General features: G+C 37.6%; 1 protein-coding gene across 1 annotated transcript in view; it reads right to left on the reverse strand.

The window, feature by feature from the left end:
• The window catches only part of LOC121861527, a gene marked incomplete at its 5' end in the record, with an annotated part of 64271 nt that extends 54743 nt beyond the window's left edge, over positions 1-9528 (reverse strand). Inside the window, 2 exon segments of the mRNA XM_042359360.1 lie at positions 3000-3212; positions 9393-9528. Coding sequence (XP_042215294.1) covers positions 3000-3212; positions 9393-9528 — 349 coding nt within the window.
• Between the last annotated feature and the right edge of the window lie 401 nt (positions 9529-9929).

A 9929-nucleotide genomic window follows, 5' to 3' on the forward strand; every position in this document is an offset into this window, starting at 1 on the left:
ATCGTGGTGTGAGCAATACTGTTCTAATGGAAACATACGACATTGGAAAGTCTACAATTTATGATATATAAAAGGCAAAGAATAAAATTTAGAATTCACAGCTTTTTCATTAAAACCGCTCGTTTTGATAAATGAAGCATGCTATATTTGCAAATGAATAAACTATCAAAATGTACCTGTTCATTTCTTCTTTATTCTTCATTAAATTTGAATTTTAAAAGTACTGCCTGAGAATCCGGAAAATCCGAAAATCCGGACCGACCCAATCCCCAAGCAGTCCGGATTTTTGGACTTCTACTGTATATACAATGTAAAACCAATAAGCAGAAAGTCAGAAGCATTCCTAAAATTCACCTAAATTGCCCTTAAATCAATATCAATATATATATATATATATATATATATATATATATATATATATATATATATATATATATATATATATATATATATATATATATATATATATATATATATATATATATATAGTGTTGTCAAAGTAAGAGAAAAACAATTGAGACCCTGTAATGGACGAGTTGACGGTACTGGGTAAACACAAGAAATACACTCTGCCACGTTAGTAGAGTTATACCGTATATATAATTTGTAATAAAAGTTTAAAGTCCTGCTATAATAGTAGAGATAACTATATTTTCTGGAAACAGGACCGCCACTAGTTTCAAACACAGCTGGGCTGCAGTCGTAAGTAGTAGAAAGGATGGCCTCTTCAGACCCCAAATGCCATGTTCAGGTAAGTTTTAAGGGTGTTTTTTTATGGTCTAAGTCATGGACATTTCGTAAGTGTAGAAATGTGCCGTGAAGAGCAGCTTCAAACATAGGTTAGATGGATATATGAGCATTAGCGGTTGGGTGTAAATGGGACTGCCCAGTATGGCCCGCTGCAGTTTCCTCCATTCTTATGTTCTTTTGGACATAAAAACTCCCATGTTCACACCAGCTCAGCTGTCATGTACTTTTACCTGGTAGACTTTCTCTTTTTTTTTCGGTACATTTACAGAGTATATCAGTACTAGATGGAGATACGAGTATATTTAGAAGTGATGGCATTGTCTGGACTTTGTTTTGATAATGCCTGGTGTTAGCTAAACATGACAACATAGTGCTGTTACTGTTTTGATGATTCACTAATGGTCATCCCTGTACTTAAGACATGCAGACTATGTTGTTTTTTTTTTTCCTGGTGGTTTGTGATGTGCTATGAATGATTTTGAACTTCATTTCTATCGGAAATCACTAGTTTTGAGTTAACACCCTCCTCCCCACCCCTTACCGATGTATGTTAAGCTAACCTTATAACTTACCATAACCTGTATTTTCTTATGCGATCGAAAAATGTTTTGTGACAAATCCTGTAGAGATAATGTGTCTTATTGTTTAAAGTACTTAATCCCATAGTTAGAATCTTAAGGTTCCCCAGATGACCAAAACCAAAATAATATCAATATCATTTGGAATGTTTATACTATGAAATTTGTTGTATGGGCAGCTATTATCCATTGAATTAGTTAATGTGCTTAGTAATATTTATATATTCAATATAGCATTACTGTGTTGCACAATAAAGCACAATTAATTATCTAATAATGTTTATTTACTGAGGCGATCAGCCAAGGAGGTTGGACAACTACAGCTGGGTGCCTCCTGCTGGGAAGTTCACCCCAACCAGTGATTTCACAACCAATCACAGAGCTTTTTGCAGTCACATGACTTTTAGCAACTTTAACCCTTACATTTTTACACCTTTTGTCCCAATTTATTTAAAAATATCATTACCATAGTTAATTTAAGCATTTTCTTTACCCATTGACCTGCCATCTTATGAAAAAATTTCAACCTTCAACTCGTCCATTGTGTGTAAATGAGGCAAAAAGTCAGATCAGCAACCTGGGATTTGGTCACAATTTTTGAGATGCCATATGGCAGCAGGATCTACCATTAGACAACACATCATGCTTCCAATATCTTCACAGGTGGTAGTACAGTTGCAGAAATGTGTTCCTAGTCTCCAATTGGCAACATCGCAGTAGTAGTATCACCATTTATGAATGGATTTGTTTGGTTGTGTAACAACGATGTGATTGGTGGATAGGTTAGCTATAGGGGCACATATAGGTTGGCAGCTTGGAAACAAGGGTTACCACAATTCCACAACTGTACCTCCCTATTTGTTAGTTGCCTTCTACCTCTAAATCATAATACACAATACTTATAGCAAGCATGATACTACACAAATTAATTCACATTTCGACACTATAATTCCACCATCACACAAAACTGAGATTTTATGCATCACCCTCACTTAAAGTTTTACCTTGAGATTTTGTTTTTAAATTTAGCTGAAACTACTTCAGAGAAATTGTGATCATGTTCAGAGGCAGGTTGTACTTCACAGAAAAACAGTTGACAGCCATTTATGTAAGTTATGTGTGCCCTCAGATGGAATATTGCTGTCATCCATAAGCTGGGTGTGGAGTTGGCATACTTTGCCTCCTTTTTAAGCTAACCCCTATTAGTCAATTAGAGTATCTAGGATGGCCCAGCCTTTTCTGTTGAAATTACCTTCTGTAAAACCTTTGCTTATCAAATCCCATTAATATCCTATTGTGTACTAGCGCTAAGGAACCTCCCTACCTCAGTGTTTTACCAATGTTATATAACCTTCACCAGTTCAATTCAGCCCGCTTTAAATATCTTAACTCTTTGGCACACATGTTTTGATTCCTCCAGAAATGTAATTAATTACGATTACAATTACCTTTGTTTTCACAATGTCAATTGGATATGTTGTAATCATGGAATGTAATCAAGAGTACGATTCCTTCTGCCTTGGAATCGATTACGATTTCTTGGTTTCCCAAGGCAATGCAATCGATTACGATTACAAATCCCCCCAAAATGTGCAATCGATTCCAATGATGACAACATGTCTGCTCTTTGGCATTAACTCCACTGGGAAAAAGCTATTCAAAAGTACTCACCTCCTTCAACTGGTTGCACTGAGATGCAAGATTTATCATCTCTCTCTGCATTGTTTCTTGTGTTCCTACCCACTCTCTCTGAATGATGCCCAGCTGGGTATCTGCCTCAAGGAGTCGTGCTGCTCTCTTGTCATACATATTTTGTCGAACATAAGCTTCATCGTTCATTTTCTTAAGCATTGCTTTTGTTGTTACAATTTCATCCTCTAGGTGCTGAGGGAAAAACAAGTAAAGAAATACTGTATTACATAGAAATATAAGGTATTCAATCATCTTCATTTCACTCCATAGTTTTATCTACATCTAATTTATACTGTTTCTCATTAAGAAGTTGTTCAAGCAGCATATCTTAAAACACGAATTCCTCAATTTGTGCATTTTCATCCATGCTGTTGCCTATGGCGGACACTCTCGCAACACAAAAGTATACAAGGAAGCTTGGAGTTTGTGTTACATGGATGTATCACAAGAGAAAAATGGAACATGAATATATAACCCATTGTGCATCAATAAAGCCTGTTTCTCAGATAGCACAAAATTTCCCTCTGCAAAGCATTTATTTATGATTCTACACATGAAGTCTGCAACATGTTCAAAAGCGAGTGGTAACTTAGATACATTTACAGGATCAAGACGACACAAAATCTTATATAGCCCAGAATGTTGTTTACCCCTACAGGACAAAATGGTGAAAGAGTGAAGTTTATGGCATACCGGTAACTCGGTTGAAATTCTACTGAAAATTCCTCAATTAAAGAAACACCATGAAGGCCATTTCTAATATGTGATATCTTTGCCATAAAAAAACAAGAAAAATCTGAGGCAAGCTGAGTATCTGAAGTGGAAGAAGGCATAGTAGTTCCAGCCCATTCATATCAGCATACTTTTTTTCTGATCACTGACACAAGAGGCTACATTGCATGCGCTCATTGAACAAACAACAGCCCTATTCTCAGCCATATACTCTGATCTAGTATAGTTTTTTCACCGCCTATGCCACTCATTCAGCACTTCTACAATCCCTAAAAGGAGAACTTATAGATGAGTCATACTATGGAGAGTCATCTCGTACTGTAATTCTCTCCGTGACCTCTAGATAATAATGGTCTAAAAGACATCATTATGTAATTTAACCATCTTGTCAGAAGTCAAATCAGAGGAGTCAACCCAGTTCAAAGAATGATCAACTTCCTGATCAATCATGGTCTAGTCTATGTTTCTACATATGATTGACAAAATTTTTTTGATTGAGAATTTGCAAGAACTGAAGTGAGAAAAGGGTTTCAGAGATGGGATGTCAACCTGATAATTGAAGTTACCACAGATCAACCATCGGCCATTCTTTCCTGAGAAAGTCTCAAGACAAGTCAAATTCATCCATGAACTTCTTATCTGTACCTGGGTAACTCGGACGAAAAACAACAGCAATTTTAATAACTTGACAATGAAGATTTATTAATGCCTCAATAAATTCAAAGGAGGAAAAAACAGTCGCTACTAATCAGTCTAGTGTTGAGCAGGTCTACAGAATATATCAGCACCACTCCACAACCCAGGGCTCCTGCAGCAGGTCTGGGAACATGAACAAGAGAATGTGTCTTGAGAAGAGCATTATGAATAGTGTTGATGTCTGACTCATACAACCACATTTCATTTATGCAGAGGAACCCAAGCTGAAATCCCTCAGAAACTTATAAATGTTACACATTCTGTTTCTGATTGCATGGATATTAACCCTTAAGCCCCGGGTTAGGGTGCTGGTGGCAGTACCCACCACCCGGGTAAAATCGAGAAAAATCAAATTTTCCAAAAATAATTTTTAACCTTTTAAAATGATAAAACAATAAAAAATAAGTAAGAAAAACTATATACCGTATTAACCCTTGAGAAACATCTCTGGCCGCACAGAGGGAGGGAGGACGGGGAGAGATAAGGAGACAGTGTTGATTTGACTGCTGACCTCATGGTCCCTACGCACTTAGCGACTATTTTTAGCTTGCCTTTGTGTCCGAAGTGGCCAACAATGTATGTATTTACTGATCTTAATACTTATTTGCTATAAATAATTCATTTAGAATATTTTATTTGCATATTTTTTCATAAAAAAGTTCTTGGCAACAATCACCAGTGGGTAGCCAGTCTACCTGGCTTTCTTTGTGTTTGGTAGAGCAAGAAATGCATCAAATAATAATAATTCCACAAATAAAAACACTTATAACATGATCATAGCATTGTTTTACAGTAATACTATCCTACAATACAACTACACAACTTTCAATATTACTTTGATACATGATAAAATCAACAAACAATAAAAATTAAAAAACAAAAGAAGGTAATTATGTTCAGGAAGCTTCCCTGTGGCCAAACGTGTGGCGTGACAGGCAAATAGTCACACTGGAACCTGATAACCCACGCTGTGCATTTAAACAGTGGCGGGAATAGGCGAGCGTTCTGGAACGTCACCCGGGGCGCGCTGGTCAAACGTTCTGGAACCTCACCCGGGGCCTAAGGGTTAAGCAGGCCTACTATACTTTTAATACAGTGGTCCCTCGGTTAACGAATACAATTCGTTCCACAGAGTCATTCGTTAACCGAATCCATTCTTTCAATAGGATATTGGGTAATTGGTTCCAGCTCACAGAAAAGTACATACAAAGTAAAAAAAAAAAAAAATGCAGTAAAGTACACTTCCTTTGAGGTGTGTATGTAGAAGGTTCCTGGTTGATGATGATGATGGGAATTAGAGGTGGGGGTGGAGGAGAAGGGAGAAGAGAAGGAGGTGGGGATGGAGGAGAAATCACCTTTCAGGGGACCCATGCTTGATGCAGTAATTTCACCAATAAAATTTGAAGTTCACTAGGTGTAATTCAAGATTATTTTATTTCAATCAATACTGCACTGCGCTATATATTATCAATATGTTAACTAAATTTCAGATTGACCAATAATTTTAATGTAAAAATGCAAAAATATTCGACACCAACAAAATCGATGTTCACTCCAACAAAGCCAAACTGACGCCCGGTTTGGTGAGTCAAGCGGCTGATGGGCGCACAAAAACTAGTTCCCTGTACTGCATATATTATCAATTAGTTAAATAAATTTTAAAATGACTAATAATTTTAGTAAAAAAAATGCAAAAATATTAAAGAGCACAACTTTCTTGATATTTACTCCACTGTAAACGAATGTAAACATAGAACAGATTACTGAATTGGCAGACTAGCCCATCAGCTGATGTTCATAACAAAATGTGTTTGTCGTAAGGATTTCGTTAATCTAAGTTTTGCTCGTTAACCGAATTGAAGATCCTTATGGGAAGTAATTCGTTAACCGAAATTAAGTTAATCGAACCGTTTGTTAACCGAGGGACCACTGTACAGTATAGGTTCAAGAGAGCCACTACTCATTTTTTTGAACCAGTAAAGTCAAGTGATTCCAATTACTTTTTTTTATGCTGGGAAGTCATCATAGGGCAATCTTTACTTGATGCAAAATGACTGACTGACTCAGGTGGTACTGCAAAAGTGGAACAATTTGTGCAGCAGAGTGAAGTCTTATTTGAGCATGTTCTAGACCCATGAATGCCTGAACAGAAGGCACAAACTGTAGAACCAGGCTTCCTGGGACAGCCTGAAGCAAAGTGTCCATATTTTTTAGAGTGGTAGCATTGAGTCATAAGCTTTGCATCTATTCAGTCCAACATAAATGTGTCCTTGGAATTTCGTACTTCAGGTGACATCTTCAGGACTGCGAGTTTTATCCTTGTGAAAAGAAGGGATAACTTGGTACCGTACCTTTATTTTACAGTTCTTGAATTTCATTATTCTTCTCAACAACGTCTGGGACTATTTTGTCATCAGGAAGTGTAGTAGGAATACCTACAACTGTCATTTTTGGCACGATCTTTCTAGGTTCAGACACCATGATGTCTGAGTGTGTACCAAAGCAGGATCTCACTGCCCTACTAGCCTCCTCCTTTACCTTCTCAGTGGAAAGTCTAATAACAAGGGAGCCAGTTTTCAACAGGAATAGACTTCAGTGCTCTCTCAACACTTCCAGCAGCAGCAACAACTTTAGCCTTATCAGCCTCAATGTCCCTCTTGCTCAATATGAATACAGTAAGTGCTGGGTGTGGACTGTTCTATCCCTGCCCAAATCATTGGTCTTCACACTCACTTCTTTAGTACCAACCTGATCTTTTTTTCAACTCTTTCAGTTCCCTTTTGACCATTCTGAATTGATTTCTGACAGGAAAAAATAATAATTGGCCAGCGCTGGTGTCATTTAATTACAATACAGTATAGTCTGAATTTACGAGGTTTTTGTTTACGCGTTTGGTCGTTTACGCGGTGCCTTGCCAGAATGAAATTTTTTAATTACGCGGTAAATTTGGTCACGTACACGGCGAGGTCCAGACGCGCCGCGCCATTTTTTACTCACGCAGTCCATTCTTGACCATACGCGGGAAGCGGCGCGGTGAGTGGTGCGCATTAGACTGCTCTTACGTTATCGCTGACGTCATATGACGTATCAGACTGTGATTGGGCCATGCATCCTTACCACCCACGCATTCCCTCCACCACTAGCTGTGATTGGTCTAATGTATCATGACGTGCCCTGCCACCAGAGGGTAGAAGTCGCTGACCTAGCCGGGCCTGTCTCATTGTTCTCAGTCCGCGTATACAGTTCTCTCTTGTGCCCGCTATTCCCCTCACAATGGCTTCCGCTGGACCCCCACCACCCGAGAAAAACCTTGAATTACCTGGACCAAGCCATGATAATGTGAAGGAAATCATCGAGTTGGGGGAGAAAATTAAGCTCATCCTTGACAACAACCCAGACAAGCATCGGTATGAAGTATCTAATAACCTTCTGTTGAAAGTTATGGAGCCATATATCCAGATCTATCTCGACAACATCAATGCTAGTCGTCAGCGTAGTATTGAGGACTTCCTCGCCCGCAACCCACCACAACCACAACCAGCCCAAGTCAGTGATAGTGACAGTGAGGATATCGACTTTGAGGGGTTTGTCTGGGAGGCCCTGCAAACCTCTGTGAGTCGTGAAAGTGATTCACCGGACGGCAACTAATCTGCCCTCTGCCTCGGAATCAGCCGCCATCCACGATTCCACGTGTGCCGACCCAGCTTTTCTGCTAATGTAAGTGTTAAAAAACCTAATATTATTGATATTTCTCTTAATTATTAATTGTGTGTGCATACCATCATAAAATTAAGATGTTATTTTTACTATACAAGGTACGTATTGTGTCGGAAAAAGTGGAGTTTGGGGGTCGGCCCAGTCTCTATTTCAATTAATCCCATATGTTCTGTTATTTCATTTACGCGCTTCTCATTTTACGCGGACCTCCACGGGTTCAATTGACCGCGTAAATGCAGACTATACTGTACAGTACATTACCGTGACATAAGGGTTAAATAAAAAAATAATCTAAGAGATTAATTTAATAATCGATAAAAGAGGATGAAATATGAATTAGTATACTGTAGTTGCCTATAGAGGTGTGGAAGCCAAGTGGCTACAGTGTTTCTCAGAGGAAGAAATGCTTGAATACAAAATACAGGTAATACGGGTTTGAAAAAATTTGTTTTATGTGAAGAGCGATTTAAAGGACAGTATACTACAAGATATCAGACAAGTTAATAAGTTAAAGTTTAAATACAGTTTTTATATAATGCACTCAAAAAGAGAGCAAGCAAGAGACTTAATATCCTAATAAAATATTATGGAGTCCTAAATGAAGTGCTGTTGCTGAGATGAGTCCAATGTTTTTAACTTATGTTGGTAAAATAAGGATTCTTTAGAGAATAATGCACGTAAAGGTATAAAAAAAAAATCTTGAAAGAGCTATATGAGAATAATTTCCCAACAGGGTGGTGTCAACAGATAGCTCAAGGAGACAATGTTAGGGAGGCTGTCAACAAAGCAGTGCTACTACAGTGATGCTTAAATGAAGAATGTCAGTATGAATATAATGATTACTAAGCCAGATAAAGACAAAACACAGGTTGAGTGCGGGGCTAAAATGAGAAAATTGAAGTAAGGCAGTCTCAGCTTGAACAACTATGTAGAATAAAAGGAAGAGGCTCACAAGCTAATGATATCTAGTAGGTAATGGAGAATATTACACTATGGTACTATGGTCTGAAAGGACAAGAAATTTTTTTTGCTTAAGCCTCGCTCAAAAATCAACTTGTCGAGTGAAGAATTTAAGCAATGTGGAAATCTTGGATTACTGTACAGTACTTTGTCTTCCTCAATATTAGAAAAGTCAGACAAACTAAAAAAAAAATATTAAATTCACAAAATAATGCACATAACTTTAATAATATCAAATTATTGTCTGATGTACATAAGCTTACCCACCTTCTTTTCAAGCTGATGAACCTGTAGTTTATTCAACAGCTGGTGAACAAAATTGAGAGAACTTCTGTTGTCAACTGGTGGCATGGCACCCACATCTTCCCATCCCATGAGTTTCCATCTCAAACTAGAAAGCTGCCTGAAATTAGTGATAGTACAATCAGTACTAATAAACATTAAACACAAAACCTTAACCATTCAATTTGAAAATCTGAGGTAAGTTTTGCAGTTTGCAAACCCATGGAATGTGCTACTTTAGCTTGTATTTTCTGATTAAATATCTTTATATCTAAATTAAATAAGTGCTATCTGTAGCTGATATATTTCTGGTTGTGTTTAATTATTAAATAAAAAGCCACAGAACTGCCAAAAATCAACAATAAACACTACCCACTTAACTCGTGCATATCCCCTACTGCAGGAGGGGCCAGACTTTCGCGTGACTGGATCTACCTTTTCCATGGTTATCTAAACATGATCTACTAACCCAATTATCTAACCTCCAGCAGATAAAAAAAAAAAGAGAGAGAGAGAGAGAGA

This window comes from Homarus americanus, unplaced genomic scaffold (genome assembly GCF_018991925.1).
Source record: "Homarus americanus isolate GMGI-L3 unplaced genomic scaffold, GMGI_Hamer_2.0 scaffold24260, whole genome shotgun sequence".
In the NCBI taxonomy this organism is placed as follows: domain Eukaryota; kingdom Metazoa; phylum Arthropoda; class Malacostraca; order Decapoda; family Nephropidae; genus Homarus; species Homarus americanus.